The following is a 16,900-nucleotide window of genomic DNA, read 5'->3' on the forward strand; positions in this document are numbered from 1 at the left end:
GATTATTAGCCATTTCACTCTTTTATTAATGCCTTTGGGTAATCAACAGTTTGTAATTTTAATATAATCTAATTTATCCATCTTTTCCTATATAGCTAGTGCTTTGAGTCCTATTAAAGAAATCTTTCCCAACTCTAGGAATATGATGCTATTCTCCAATATCATCTCCTAGAGTCTTTAACGTTCAACCCCTCACATTTGAATCTACCCAGTTTTAACTTGATTTTTAAGTACAGTATAGGGGAAAGCCACATTTCACTTGTTCCCATGAGGATACCCAATTGATCTGAAACACATTATTAAAAAATACCTCCTTTAGGGGCGCCTGGGTGGCTCAGTTGGTTGGGTGTCCGACTTCAGCTCAGGTCACGATCTCATACTCCATGAGTTTGAGTCCCGTGTCGGGCTCTGTGCTGACAGCTCAGAGCCTGGAGCCTGCTTCAGATTCTGTGTCTCCCTTTCTCTGCCTCTCCCCCCGCTCACGCCTCTGTCTCTCTCTTTCTCTCTCTCTTTCTCCCAAAAGTAAATAAATATTGAAAAATATTAAATAAATAAAAATAAATAATAAATAAAAAATACCTCCTTTATCTATTATTTCCCTGTGTTACCTGTGTCATGAATTAAGTGATGGTATGCACTGGATATATGTGGTTTTGTTTCAGGAATCAACACGTTTATTTGGTCTATCCTTGCACTCATAACACTTATGTCTTAATTTACTATAGTTTTATGATACGTTGTGTTACTAACAGCATAAGTGTGGTTATCAGGAAAATGAAAATTAAACTTACATTGAGCCAGAATGTCTAAACTAAACTTAGAGAAAAATAAAAGGCTAACAACATCAAATTTTGGCAAGAATGTGGTACAATAGAAACTCTCATGACATACAGCTTTGTGTATTTGGGGAGGTGGGGGTGAAAGTCGGCTCAACTACTTTGGGAAATTGTTGGCAAAATTGAGTAAATGTAAAAATACAAACATTTGTGGACCCACAATACCAGTCCTGTGCATATACCCAACAGAAATGCACAAATAGGTATTCGCAGATGCGAACAAGAATGTGATGGCTGGGGCGCCTGGGTGGCGCAGTCGGTTAAGCGTCCGACTTCAGCCAGGTCACGATCTCGCGGTCCGTGAGTTCGAGCCCCGCGTCAGGCTCTGGGCTGATGGCTCAGAGCCTGGAGCCTGTTTCCGATTCTGTGTCTCCCTCTCTCTCTCTGCCCCTCCCCCGTTCATGCTCTGTCTCTCTCTGTCCCAAAAATAAATAAACGTTGAATTAAAAAAAAAATTAAAAAAAAAAAAAAGAATGTGATGGCTGAATTATTCATAATAACTCCAAACTGGAAATATCCACATGTTCAACACTAGAATGGGTAAATAAAGAGAAGTAGATGATACAGTGCAATATTAGACGACAAAGAAAATGAGCAATCTGCAACCTGTTGCGTATTGCTAAATACAACCCCATGGATGAATCTCTGGAACAATTCATCAGGGAGGAGAACGGTGACCAGATTTGGAAAAGGACACAATGAGAGCTTTTGGGTTGCTGGCAACGATCTCTTTATAGATCTGTGTGGTGATTGCACACTTGTGTTCATTTTGTGATCATTCCTAGTACAATATGTTCGTGACTTACTCCTTTTTTCTGTTTATATGTAAAAAGGCATCAAAAACATTTTGAATGTTGTACCGCGAATATAGTACTGTCGTTAGATGTCATCATTTCCGCCCTGTGTTTTCCACAAAGGAAACGAAGGTTGCGTATTTATTTCTGTGCAATATACACCGTAATTATGAACTTGATAATGTACTTGTTCATAACGGCCACCTTAAGTTTATTACTGATGATACAGCAAGTTGTGCTGGTACAAGCTCAGACTTGCAGTCAGTCAAGAGCATTTTACATCATAATCCAGTTAGTTATCCTATTAGGTCTCTCTTCCAGCTTTATGTAATTGACAAATTTCATAAGCGTGTCTTCCATGCCTTAGATAATAAAAATATTAAAAATGACAGTATACAGGATGAAAGCCTGTGGCACATCATTAGAGAGCTCTCTTCAAGTTGACATAGCCATTAATCAACATATTTGGGGCGTAATTATTAAGCAGTTTTGAGTGTTCCTGAAACTGTTATCTTCCAGACCACATTTTACTGTTTTATATTTATCAGAGATATGGCCCTAATGCTTTACTAAAATCAAGTTAGAGACATATCTACGGAATTCGCTCCATTCTATTAAACAAGAATGTGATCAAAAAGGAAATCCTTAAGTTCACCAACACCACTCTCAGTGTGACCAACCCCCTCTTTTTTCTTTTATTCTAAATGCTCATAACCCCCAGATTTTGAGGAAGAGCTTTCTTATCTATTTTTTTCTAGATTTACTAAGTCCCTTGCTTTTAATTCATGTGTGTGTGTGTCTAATTTTCTGGTAACTCCTTTGATAAATATTCAGAGAAGCAAGGCTCTATCTATGAATGATGGCAGCCTCTTGGGATATAATCTGAAAAAGTTAAAGGAGCTCCACCTCTCCGCGTATGTCCTAACTTGTCACAGGAGGTAATTCCCTGTCCTCAGTGATCAGTTCTGTTACTCCCAGCATGAAGTGAAAGCTGTCATCTTCGCTGAAGAAGCCAGAAATGGAAGACAAGCCGTTCTGTGTTCTTGTCATCTAATGATGTCTGATGAAATCACTTCTTTTTCTGTTTTGTTTCAAAATGTACCTTCATACTCTTTTGTTTTCACATTCTGTAAGCATTAATTGTCCCCTATTTGGGGAATGACAGTGGCATTGCCATTTTTGCTTCTCTGGCTCATGACAGTTGTTAATTAATGGCCATGGCCCCCTTTTCTGCTTCCAATCAACAAGTGTCCACACTTGGTTGGAGTCTATTCTGCTACTTCTAAGTAGGTCACATGTCACATTTTCTAGCTGTTCATGTCCCACTGTAAATAAAATCTGAGCTCATTCGCAGGCAACTTCTAGCACGTCTTCAGATGCTAACTGGTTTTTATTTATCCATGAGCTAATTCTCAACTGTATGCTTAAGCTTTATTTGTTTAAATATCGCATTTCCATCAGTCTCATTGTTTTAAGCCATCTTTCATTTGCATGGCATGATATACTTTCCATAATACTTTTACTGAACATGCTTTTCAGTTTTCACAAGATCTTTTCAATCCACAGAATCATGTCTTGTTTTTTTTTTTTTCAATTTTGAAAAAAAGTCTCAATCATTACTTCTTCAAATTCTTCTTCATTACTTTATTTTCTATGTATTTGTTTTATTCCAGAACTTTTTAGACTGATCAGTGAAACTCCCTCTTTGTCCTTCAGGTCTACAAATTGTAACAGCTTTATTGATGTATAATGGATGTATGCTAATATTAACATATTGAAATTGTACAGTTTGATCATTTTATATATGTTACACCTATGAAGCTATCACCACAGTCAGGGTAACAAATATACCCATTACCCCAAGAAGTTTTATTTTGCCACTTTCTATCCTCTTCCTTTGCCCCTCCTTCTCCCCCTTCCTCAAACAATTACTGATCTGCCTTTGTTCCTATATGTTTGCATTTCCTAGAATTCTGTATGAATGGAATTGTACCATATGCACTTTTTTTTCTTCGGTCCTGGATCCTTTCACTCTGCATAGTTGTTTTCAGATTAATCATGTAGCGTGTACCAATGCCCATTCCTTTTTATTACTGAATAGTATTCTGCCATATGGATATACACCATTTGTTAAGCTGTTCATCTGTTGATGAACATGTGGGTTGTTCCCAGCTTTGGGCTGTTACAAGGAAAGGTGCTAAGAACACCATGTACTGGACTTTGTTATGTTTACATGCTTCATTTTTCTCTTGGGAAAATACCTAGGAGGGGGGTGGTGGGATCATATGGTAATTTGTAGGAAGAAGATGTACCTTCCTCCATTCAGAGGATTCTTTGCTCTCAGCTCTGAGAGGTTTCTTCATATGTGTATGCTAATCGTTATTCAGGTGAAGACTTGAGGAAGGCCCCCTGCTGCCCTTTCTTTTGCTTCTGACTCTAACCACCTGGTCTCACAGCTCTGTCTTCTCAACTCAAGGACCCTGCCATGTTCTGCCTGGGTTCTTTCTTATGTCTCACCCTGGAAACCCAGTCAAGATCGGAAGCTGGGAAATAGACCTCACTTCATTTGTCCCATATCTCAGGGATCTCAGCACTTGGTTGCCTCACATCTTATGTCTTGCAAACTGTCATTCCATACATTTTGTCTGCTTTTTCATTGTTTCAGGTGGGAAAGTAAATTCATCATGGAGTCGTGTGACTCCATCTTGGTCAAAAGCAGAAGTTCTTGAATTCTAACATGTTTTGTATTTTTCTGTGTTGACTTTTTCTTTTTTTCTTTTGGAGTTTATTTATTGGAGAGAGGAAGGGGCAGAGAGAGAGAATCCCAAGCAGACTCCATGCTGTCAGCATAGTCTTCTGTGGGGCTCAATCCCATGAATCGTGAAATCATCACCTGAGCTGAAATCAAGAGTCAGACCCTAAAACAACTGAGCCACCCAGGAGCCCCTGTGCTGACTTTTGTATGAATCCTTCAATATTACCTTTCAGCTGATTGATTCTTTTTGTGATGACATGTAATTTGTGGATTTTCCTCTGATGAAGTTTTCTTTTTCCTATTGATGACTATATTCTTTTTTATTCTAAGATCACTGTTTTTTGTTTGTTTGTTTGTTTGCTTAGTATCTGTCTACAAACGTTTTATTTCCCCTGGTTGTGTCTGATCATTACTGCTATTTTTAATGGATGACATTACTTATTTTATATTTTTTGAGAACTTAAAACAAGTATATTTCCATGGTCCTCAATGACTGTTACATCTGGAGTTAATTTCCATTGAACTTTTGATTTCCTTAGCCAGTTTTGTGCCATTTATTGTCTTTCCTGTGGTTTGAAACTTTGGTTTGCCCACTCTTCTTGACGACCAGTCTGTTTGTCTCTCTGTCTCTGTCTCTCTGTCAATTCCCTATCAACTTGTAACTTTCTCTACCCAGCTTCCCACGTCTTCAGTCCAGAACCACATCTTACCTGCTTTGCCTTGTGCCTTTGTCTGAGGCTGTTATTAGAGAATCACAGGTCCAATGACTAAGCCAGTGGTGCCGAGCACATGCATACCTCGTTTCTAATTTCTCTGGGCACGTTTTCCTGTAAACCATGGATCCAAGCCATAGATCCAAACCATACATCCAACATCCAAGAGCTGTTTCAGTCTCGTTTGATAAGAAAGTTTTCCTGGGCTAACTTTCAACCCTGACCCAGGCTTCCTTTCTCTGACACAGATGGGGACACTCCCAAACAATATTCCCCAGGAACTAGTGCCCCACTGCCTCTTGTGTATTCCCAGACCCTGACTCCAGCCAGCCTCTGCTTTGGTCCTACTCACTGCTTTGCATTTTGGTTGCATTTCTTGTACATGGAGATGCCTATCTTATTTTTTTATCCTGGCTATGTCTTTTTCAATTTTCTTTTTATCTATCTTATCTAAAAATACTGTGTATTTAGAGCAGGAGGAGGCCTTCAGGCCTGAACTCATAATGCTATCTTGCCCCAAAGTCTCCTTTTCAATTTATTCTTTTCATCTGATACATATTTCTCAACCAGTTATTAAAGGTAGTTCTATATTTAATTGAAAATTTCTTCTACCTTTTTCTTTTAAATTAGAATCTAGGCTTATAATCTCTGGTGGTGTTACAACCACCCACTTGGGCATCATGTTTATGCAGGAGCCATTTATCACTAGAAAAGAAATTTCAAGCCCTCTCTTGAACCACCTACTAAGTTTTTCTTTTCTCTCAGAGGTACCAACTTACAAATTACAAAGCAGAAAGGGCCATCATCATTATAAGCTTTCACGAAGTTTAGAGTGGTAGTCCCACCCAGTTCTCCAGGTTCTCTGTTATAATTTATCACTCAAGTAACTCCAGTAGAGTGGGAAGCTAGAATACAAACACTGTGCATCTTTATAACACACACACACACACACACACACACACACACACACAGGAGGGATGTATGCATGTGAGTGAGAGAGAAAAAAGAGAAGAGAGAAAGAGAGGGATGGATGAATGGAAGCAGAATAAGAGAGGGAGAAAAGGGGAGGAAACTGCTTAAGGAATGGTAAAATTTCTATATAAGTGCACATCTTTCAGTTCATGCTAACCATTTACTCGGTATCAACTGATATTTTGAGTTCTATTATCTCCCAATGTGAATGAGTGTTGTCTTAGAAACTAAGAGTTTATGACTATTCAGTATCTCCACCTCCTCTACATCCTCTTGAACTTGGCAGTTTTTTTCCTTTGTGCTATCACGGTCTCCACTGGGAATACATTTGCCCTGTTATACTCTCTACAATATGTTGGGGAGCACTTCTGCTCTCTTATACCCTATTTTCCTGAGGTTTTTGTGATGAAAGAGTTATCATCCTTAATCCTTGGATCGATAGAGGTTACACATTTCACAAGCCAAATGAACAAAGTAATCAACTTCCCCAAATTACATTGCTTTATAGATCAAAGAGAAAGAGGAAACTTTTCATCGATCTTTCCACCGTGTTCTTCACAAAAGCCTGACATTTGCCCTCCCCTTTAGGTTAATCACTATTCTCTCCACATAGACTTCTATAAAGGAATAACTTTGAACTTATAGTTCCCTTTCTTTTAGAATTTTGCTTCCCTTAAAGTGGACAATAAATTCTACTTTTTAAAGTAGCGAGATTAACGGGATTAAGTCATTGGGTTTTTAAAATTCTTTTTAATTAAAAAAATTTTAATGTTTATTTTTGAGATAGTGAGCAAGTATGAGTGGGGTGGGGTTGTGGGAGAGAGAGAGAGGGAGACAGAGGATCTGAAGTGGGCTCTTTGCTGATAGCAGAGAGCCGGATGCGGGGCTCAAACTCACAAACCATGAGATCATGACCTGAACCAAAGTCGGATACTTAACCGACTGAACCACCCTGATGCCCCTGGGATTAAGTAGTTGTATGTTAATTGCCTCCTTATTGAAAAATTGTAATGCAGCAAAAAATGGGTAACTTAAGAAAATTTATACTGGAATATTTTTCGAGGAGTAGTTAGGGGGAAACATTCTCAATTTCAGCCAGCAATTAATTGCTCATATTTTCCCCTTTTCAGTCATTGTGATGATTGCTTATTTACTTCAATGACCAAAGTACCGTGTTGCTCTTAGTAACACAGAGACAGAACTTTATACGGTTAGCTGGAGAATTTCTCCTAAATTTGGAACAAAATATCTAACAGATAAGAAAATATATTTATAATCTCTTGATTACTCAGTACTTATTATCCCAGAAGTTCATCTACAGCTCCTCTAAATTACAGAATGCTATGTAAAATAAGAGTGTGGATGATGCATCACTATAGGGAATATTAGATACTACAAGAGGGGAAAAACAGCATAGAGATAATGCACAAAGACAGAGACAACTAACTCCCATTGTTAGGGAGCGGATTCTCGGAAGAGTGGTTCCAAGGAGGTGTTGCAGATTGAATTCCCCAGGATACAAATTCTAACATGGAGAAGAGCATGTAGGGAATTTATTACAGAGCACTTTTTGGGATGGAAACCCGTGGGAGATAAGGGGATGAAGCAGGAAAAAGCAGAGGGAGAAGTTGAGATGCAATGGAGTGTCAATGGAGGCTTCACTGAGTTCTGCAAACTGAGATGACCCACCAGAGTTTTCCCAAGTTGACTGGCCATTATATCTGTATGACCCCAAGAAGGAATGTGCCCTTGGATAGAGTGTCTCTTTTTTACTCAGGGAGTTCCTAAACAGGAATTACAACTAACTACAGTCTCTAGACAATAACTGAGGGAAGAATTCCTCCTTTCATAAAGAACAACCTGAATGACGTCCACTGCAGGAGGTAATGTTTGCAGTAAACAGGCTGGTACTTGAAGGAGAAGTGAGTTTCTCAGTTGTACTGGAACATGTCACACCCTTGTTTCTCTGGCTGCTTCATCCTAACAACAGCAGAGGTATTTCTAACAGAGGTGTATGGCCTGCAAAGCCTAAAATATTTAGTATTGAACCCTCTATAGAGGAAGTTTGCTTACATTTGATATAAGGTTACTACCATCAAGTAGTATTATACCACACCCTAGTAACATGAGGACCTCGATACATAATATATCTGTCTGGCCCCTGTCCTTTGTGCACTTGTCGTCGTATGTTTTACTTCTACCTCTGTTAAAACCTTCTAATTCACTGTCACTATTTTTGTTTTAAATGCTCAATTATCTTTTAAAGAAATTTGAAAACATGAACAAATACTTTGTATTTACTGTTGCGTCTACCGTTATCAGCATTCATTTCTTGATACGAGTTTCAATATGGTATGAGTAAATACGATGTGATATGAGTAAATGTGATGTGTATAAATATGAGTAAATGTGATATGATATGAGTAAATATGAGTTTCAATATGGTAAATTTTCCTGGAAGCTGAAACGTGTACATTTCTTAAAGTATGTACCTATTGGTGATGAACTTTCTCAGCTTTTGCCCTAAATATCATTTATTTTCATGTTTAAAAGATATTTTTGCTGGATATAGAACATTAGATTGACATATGTTTTTTCCCTTTCCTTTTCATCGTAACAGGTAATGTCATTCTGTTGTCTTTCACCTTGCATCACTTTTGCTAAGATATTATTGTCCTCTAGCTACTTTTGAGATTTTTCTCTTTAGCATTATTTTTTTAACCAATTGATTATGATGAGACTTGGTGTTGTGTTTTGTATTGTATTTATCCTTTTATCCTGCTCACAGCTCAGTGAATTCCTTAGATATCTAGGTTTATTATTTTCAGCCACTGCTTCTTCGAATTGATTTTTTTCTGCCTCAATCTCTACCTTCTCTGCTTTTAGTTCTCTATTTGCATGATTGTTAAGACACTTAATATTGTCCTGCAGGCCACTGGAGTTGTGTCCATTTTTAAGCCTTTTGTCCCTTCTGAGCTACAATTTGAAGGGTTTATGTGGCCCTGGATTCAGACATTAATGTTTCCTTCTCAGTTCCTAATCCAGTACGTGTTTTATTTCAGGTATAAACATGGTTCAGAAACTTCTGTTTTGTTCTCTTTGTTTATCTTTTCCCCATTAATATCTCATATTTGTTTCTTCACTATTTGTATATTTTCTTTCAAATAACGAACTAATGTATAAGCTCAGTGTTAAAGTCCTGGTCTGCTAATTTTATCATCTCTGTCATTCTATTGGCTGTCTTTGCTCTGGTTGTAAGTCATTTTTTCCTGCTCCCTGAAATGTCCAATATTTTAAAAAAAAATCTATACTGAGCATTATGGATGCTCTGTCACTGAGCTTCTGACCATTCATGGGTTTCCTTAATGAAGTGTTGCGTTTTGACTGAGCAAGGAGTTAATTTATTTGTAGGTCAGACTGATCCTTTTTCAGGCTTATTACCAATCTTTGTTCAGATGTGTCCTGAGTAGCCCTTATTTTCGGACTCAATCATCCTAATCTTTCTGAGACGTCTGCTAGATGCCTCGCATTGTTCCAACAACTTCTCTCAATCTTCTTTAGTGTGAAATGAAACTACTCCTGGCCCTGTTCACCTTTAGGTTGTCATTCATTTCATAATTGCCTTGACCTGGGCTTGTGGAATCTTGGTCTGCAAATACACAGCGTGCTGTTCATACAAAGTCTGGTCCCCAGAGGTTCTCTGGTGATGCTATGCAGATTTTCAGGGCTCTTTCTCTTTACAGCTGCCCCTTCCCTGGTACTTTGTACTACAGATTCCATCTGTAGGATGGAGCTTTGATTTTGATGTATCTTCATCTCAGTGACACTGCTGAACTCTGTTTGGGACACTCTTCCATGTGCCAAAATCCAGAAAGTGAACCAGGCATCACCTTATTTGTTTATCTTCTCTTGTGGATCAGGGATCCTGCACTGTCTGTTGTCTAATCCCTATAAAGGGTAATTTTATACATTTTGTAGTTACGTGATTTTTTTTTTTATGGCAGGGAGGGTATTCTATCATAGCTGAAAGCAGAAATAAGCCATATAAACATCATTAAATGAATGATATATCTGTGATGATTTACAAAATGATTTCTCTTACCGTGGTCCTCATAGAATAAATTATTTTATTGTCAGCTTTTAAGTTTTTTTATTTGAAAAGTGATGCATATATATATCTAAATACTGTACATCGGATGATTTATTGAATATTTCATTATCATTTGCTCCCATTGGTAGCCAAATTCACTCAAAAAATTATTTTGCTCCTTAGCACTAAGCATTATGGCATATTTTCTGTAATGTATTTATGTACAACCATCGTTATTTTCCATAGTGGTATAGACTAGGAGTATTGTTGTTCCATATTAATGTTCTATTTCTAAAGATAGTTTTACCTTTTTGTTATCTGACAATTATTATATTTTACCAAAAGGAGTTTTACTTCATTTAGTAACTGAAATGATTTTCCTAGAAATGTTGTTATCAAGAGGTGTTGGTTGTTTATCTCTTAAATGTTAGTGAACGAATTACCTGATTAGCTATATACCTTATTTCTCATGAGTACAGAGCTTAATGTAAGATTAGGCCTCACCTTAAGAACTATGAGTATTCTTTGGGCTCCCAAATTTTTAAAGCAAAATAGACTTTAGAGTTGTACATAATTGCTTTTTGTTCCATTTGTAATCTACTCAAACATAAAGCCCCACATGAGGAATTAATAGATTGTTACATTTTTTTTCCTAGTGATTTTTAGTTGAAGAATTCATGGTAAATTGATCAACCCTCAGCCAATTAGACTCTGACATGTACTAATAAGATCTAATTGAGGAATGATGAAGACATTTGCTCAGGAGAAAATGAGCACATAATTACACCATAAAGAGGTTAGAGTATCAATGTTACCCAGCTGGAAGAATATTAGTTGAAGTCCCAATGGCATCTATAAAGGACACTCCATAATATGTCTATGAATGTTGCACTGCTAAGGCCAATTAAAAGATGTAGATAAATCCATTATCAACAGTAGAATTTCAGCTCTAAATATCTGTTTTCCTCTCTTGCCTTAACCTTCTTCAGGTGCTGGGGGATGGTCTCCATCCGACAGTGACCATTACCAATGGCTTCAGGTTGACTTTGGCAATCGGAAGCAGATCAGTGCCATTGCAACCCAAGGAAGATACAGCAGCTCGGACTGGGTGACCCAATACCGCATGCTGTACAGTGACACTGGGAGAAACTGGAAACCCTATCATCAAGATGGGAACATCTGGGTGAGTCACTGTCAGAAAGGCAAACACAGAATTGAATGGCAGATGTGTGACCTCAGCCTGTCCAGGTCCTGGCACGATCTGGGGAGGTGGAGAGGGTTTGGTGGTGGCCTGGCTGAAGGTTTATCTTGTCAGTTTTGTTTCTCGTCTTTGTGTTCGTGTCCTCTGGTACTTGCTGAGGGAGAAAAAAATGTGAGGAAAGCAAAAGGAGGTGGGGAAATGGATCAAAATCCCAGTGTGCCCTGCCCCACCTCTTGCCTTTCCTAAATGGTAGAAAACCCTTATCTTGCAGAGTGGATGCGTCCCCCTTCCCTGGTTTCTAGTATATTTCACAGAAATCAAAATCTCCCAAGAAACCTGTGTTAAACCTGAAAAAAAAAAAGGTAAATAATTTCATGATAGTAGGGTACTAGAATTTTGTTAAACACAGTATTTCAAGTTACTGTATTTTTTTCTGGAGTACAGAACGGAAATGGTACAAATTGTACCAACATACCAAAGTGAGTTAAGGATATAGAATAAAAAAAAAAATCCTGACTTAGGTTTTCATTCCTTACTCCCCCTCGCTCTCGCTTGCCTCAGACTGTTTCTGTTTGGAGGTATTTAGTTAAATCATTAAAGGACAACATGAGACAAGGTCTACTGCCAACAGAGCTTGGATGAACTGGCGGGCTCTGGGCAGGGGGCTGTGGAGTCTGAAGCACTTTACCACCTGCCAGAAGCAAGTTCAGTTTTTCTTTTCCTTTAATCCGGGCCTGTTCGGACGAAGGACTATTTACTGAGTTACTGACCATTTATGTATAAAGATAAAAATCAGATAGAAAAATGGTTTTGTTTTGTTTTGTTTTGTTTTGTTTTGTTTTGTTTTGTTTTTTTAAAGAAAAACCAAATGGAAGACCAGCCGTAGCTCTGGAGCACGTCAAGCAACACCCTCAACATCCCCTCTCCCAAACAGTTTTAATTTTTTTTTTTAATGTTGCTGGTCCTCACTCTGAGGTGTATACACTTGTCACTGTTTGTCTGACCAAAGCCATCAGGAAGCCATTCATTCACCGAGTCAGTCAGTCACTCAGTCAGTCTTGTTGATTGAAAAAAATAGTTTCCTCTGGCTGCAATTTCTGCCCAAGGCTCAGGGCAATGAGTCTTAATATGCGCTGTCCATTTGAATCACCTAAACAGGTTTTAAAGTTCGTGGATTCCAGGTACACCCAGATCAATGAAATCCAAATTGTGTAAATAGAAATTAGGTTAATGACAATGATAGCTTTTTTTTGAAGACAGAGATCTTCCAATTCAGGTAAAATATTGAATTGTGAGAATATAATTTAGAGGAGTAGGAACAGTAATATAGGGCAAGAAAAGAAATGCCCCATATTTTATTATAGGCCATTATTATATTAGTGGTCTAGACCTTTAATGCAGATCTGTATTTACTTCATTCTGTTATTATGAGAGAAAAATAGTTTAAACCACTTACTCTTAAAATATTTCAGTTAAATTGGAAAGTTGTGTGACTCCAATCAAATGTTCAGCACGCTTGAATAAATTATTTTAAAATACTAAATTTTGAGGGATCTAGTCTAGTTTAATTATTTAGAAAAGCATCCATAACCAAAGCCAAGTAAAGCCATCAATGTTAAACAGGAAGAAAGAAGGAGGAGAAAGAGGAGGTTCACTTCTTAAATTGCGTCCTTCACAGTATTAGGTAGAGTGCTGCGGATTTTCAACCTGATTAATGCCCCTCCCCCTTAGAGAATTTATATTTTAAAAATCCTCCAGTAATCTTTGTGAGGAGACAGAGTTTAGAGCTCCTAGTTTGGGTAGGTGGTCATCTCTATAGCAGGAACCAGTGTTCGTAACTGGTGTGTAAAATAAGGATATAATGCTCTGATAATAAAAAGTCCTCCAGAGTAGTTCTTTAGAAATAGCTTTTACCAAGCCATGATGATATGACAAAAACATGTGTATATTGAGATGGATAAGCTGTAGGAAGCAAGAAGTGGAGAAAATGTCTCTTTATGGAAAATCTTCCTCTTACCATTAAGGTAATTCAAAGCCCCAAACCTAATCTACAGAGAAGTAATTTTCAACTAGAATAAACTAGAAAACTTTAAAATTTGTGGATGTGTGGGTCCCACTTCTGGAGATTTGGTTTAGTTAGTCTATGGTGTAACCTAGACATCAGGATTTTAAAGTTCCCCAGGTCATTGTGATGTATAGCCAACACTGAAGACCGTATTTTAGATGTTTTCTGGCCTATAGGGAGGGTGGGGGTGGAGGAAGGTTATTGTGACATTAGGTTTTATTGTGATATTAGATATTAGGTTGTTAGAAAGGACCTTCCTCAAAGTTTAGCAGAGAGAAAGAGTCTGATCCCACAGACCAACCAGACAACTGCGAGTAGACAGTTAAGGTTCAGAACACAAATTCTGCCAGTAAAGCATTCATTGTTTTCCAACTCTCTGTGGACTCTCACTTGAAATCAGATTATCATGTTGGTGAAATGATTTGAGGGCTGCAAACTGGACTCCAAACAATCTTGCACCTTTCTGTTTTTGTAAAGTGTCCATCCCATGATTGAGAGTTCCCAGTCCTCTCCTATCGTAGTGAGAGTGATGGCTGCTAAAATACAGAGGTATTTGGGCTTCACTTTACTTACCAGGTATGTAGCAGTTAGGGATAGCTCATTCTGACTAAATACAGAGACGTAAGTTCAAAGAGCTAAGAAAGGTGGAATTTTCCAGGGTGAGTTGGACTCTTGGTTTACATAAGATACCAAGTGTTGGGTGAAGGAGACAAGGCCTTGAAATGGAAATATCACCAACTGTGAAGGTAGACTACATCTCCATTCAGGGCTCTCCACCTTTTCTGATGGTGTGGAGTGTATTGTTTCCTGCCATTCTGACGTTCGTCTTGTTTCTTCCTTTCAAGTCCTATATATATATTTTTGTGGTTAAAAATAAGTATGCGAGGAGTGACTATTTCTACGTGAAAGTGTAGTGAGCTACTTATGAAATTATAGAACTCAAAACAAGTGTGAGACAGAAACTATATGCTGTGAAATATTTTTGAGTGCCAGTGAGCCTGCAACATAATGATTATGGTTTCATCGTCGCTAATGTGAAAGTAGTCCATTGCTCTGACATATTCTAAATGAAGTAAAACTCGTTTTCTAAAAATTCTTGAGGACTTTAGAGCTATGTCTTAGCATGCATTGAGTAACATTTAGCAATTACAGATCTCGACGAAAATATGTTTTGGACATAAGTTTATTGAACATTAAATATTAAATTTTATTGTAGTCCGACTACTGCTTAACATGATGTGTATTGCACTTAAATGAAAGAGATTTCTGAAACAGATTTGGGTAGCCATTTGATGGACAACACCCTATACCATGGGAAGTTTCGGATAGTTAAAAATTTTTTAAGCTGATCTGGTTAGGAAGTTGCTTTCCTCAGCCGTTCCTAAAATGATTGATCACCTGAGAAGAAGACACATTAATGGGAATCCAATCACTTAAGTGTTACTTTGAACAAATGTCAAATGGTTATTCCTTCTGCAATTATAGGGGGATGGACAACACAGCCAATTCTTTTGTCATATTGTTATTAAATGTTCCTGTGGAGAATCTATTGGATAATATGTTAAAATACGTGAAAAACAAGTCCTGTCGACGAGAAATTATGACAGCTTAACAAGATTTTAAAGTCGTGAATCTAACTGTGGAATCTGATTGTGAAATGATGATGGCTCTTGAAAATATTCCTGAAGAATGGTTTATCTGAATATTTAATACTCAAAGATGTGAGTTGCTAAATGTGCTTGGCTAGTCAAACCTTCTCATTCCTCAGTGATAATCCTAGGCATAATGGAATTCTTTATACTTTATTCACAATGCCATTTCCTTCTCTTCAGAATTTTCTTTCTAATGTAGGAGAAAAATACATATAGATTGGTAAAATCGCCTACCCCTCCCCCCCGCCGAAAAATCATTCCATTTGCATCTTCCACAAACTCTAATTTGCATACTGCTCTTGAGGTGTTTTCTGGTTTCCTAAGTATAATCTGTAGGAGAGAGAGGAAATAGTCTGTCTGAGCATTTCTTATCAAAAGTCCATTCAGCATTACATTAAATAAGAATTCCAGCAGATTTTTGCTGGGAGGCTGCATTTAGTTTTGCTTGGGAAATTCAATTACCGGTTTTTGAATGCAGATATTTGGATCCAAAATAGGAAATTGAAGTATTAATAGTGAATGCCTTCTTTACATACCATTATTGTTTTGCAGTATAGTAACATAGTACACGTTTACCTATAACTTAAATGTAGTTTTTCTTTTTCTTTTTAAAAAATTTTATTAAATGGTGAGAAAATGCTTATATATCCCTAGTTATTTTTTAAAGGAGTTTTATCCCCTTTGTTGATAGTAGGCAGGTTTCAACCAGGCATCAGTGACCACTGAATTTATTAGATGGAGAATCCCACAGAACAGAAATGTTTACTATATTTAAATTACATCATTACATATTTATCAAGAGTATAGGAATATATAAGCCCATATTCTCTAAGCAATATTAAATAAAATATTAATTTGCTAGGTGAGTTAGAAATCTGGATCTCTTACACGCTTCTGTCCACGTACGTACTCACACAAAAAACTTCATTGTTTCTAACACATTTGAAACATTTAAAAATACGAAAGGCAAATAACAGCACCTTAATTGATTAAATTCTTTGTTTTTTGAGTATCAGTTCAACAGCTGGAATATGTATTCTCTACCTCCTTTTTAATCACATATCTTACCAACTGATATCTACATAATAAAAGTTCCTAAAACATCTTTGTAGGTTGTAGGTAAGTAGGTTCACTTAGTAGGTTTCCCTAAGTGACAGCCAAGATTTGGATTCAAAAGGACTGAATTCAAGTATCTGGGTTCGTACATTCAGTTTATAAACTCGGAGAAGTCACTTGGGAGTAATGTCTCTTGGGAGGTTTATATGAGGTTATGTAAGTAAAGAAATTTATCAAGCTATAGAGATTGAGAAACATGCACGGTATCACGTGCCTGTATAGAAGCATCTACAAAACTCGTAGCATTCTACAAAATTAGTGTAGTGTTTCTTTTCAGTGAGAATATCTGCTATGATCATTTTAGTTTAGTCCCCCTCTATCCTTTCCAGATATATTCTACCTCTGTTTACTCTTATTTGTGGTTTAAAATACCTGAAAAAATTTTGGCGACGGAAGCCTGACTTCAAATGAGAAGGGAGATGTAAGCAAACCTGTGGCGTACCTTCCAATGAACAAATGGAGTGGGGCCATTGATTGACAGTGTGGTTCCGGCTGGGCTTGTAGAGCGTGTCTGGTAGGCCTAGCTCCGTGCCAAGTGCCTTCGCCGTGCTTGGAACGAATTATTTGTTACCATAATGATGGTCATGTGTCCAATGAGCCATGTAAGGGGATATTGTGTAAAAATGAATGGATTATTCTGTCCTCTCTTTTCAACCATTTGTATAGTGGTTGCGTTGATTTTCCAAATCACTTCCAAATCTGTTCC

General features: G+C 37.6%; 1 protein-coding gene across 1 annotated transcript in view; it reads left to right on the plus strand.

Annotated features, from left to right (window-relative positions):
* The window catches only part of CNTNAP2 (contactin associated protein 2), a 1,977,252-nt gene that overhangs the window by 635,994 nt on the left and 1,324,358 nt on the right, over positions 1–16,900 (plus strand). The window contains exon 3 of the mRNA XM_045496029.1: positions 11,150–11,343. Within this exon, the coding sequence (XP_045351985.1) occupies positions 11,150–11,343 (194 nt within the window). The remainder of the gene's footprint in view (positions 1–11,149; positions 11,344–16,900) is intronic.

Source organism: Leopardus geoffroyi, chromosome A2, assembly GCF_018350155.1.
Source record: "Leopardus geoffroyi isolate Oge1 chromosome A2, O.geoffroyi_Oge1_pat1.0, whole genome shotgun sequence".
NCBI lineage: Eukaryota > Metazoa > Chordata > Mammalia > Carnivora > Felidae > Leopardus > Leopardus geoffroyi.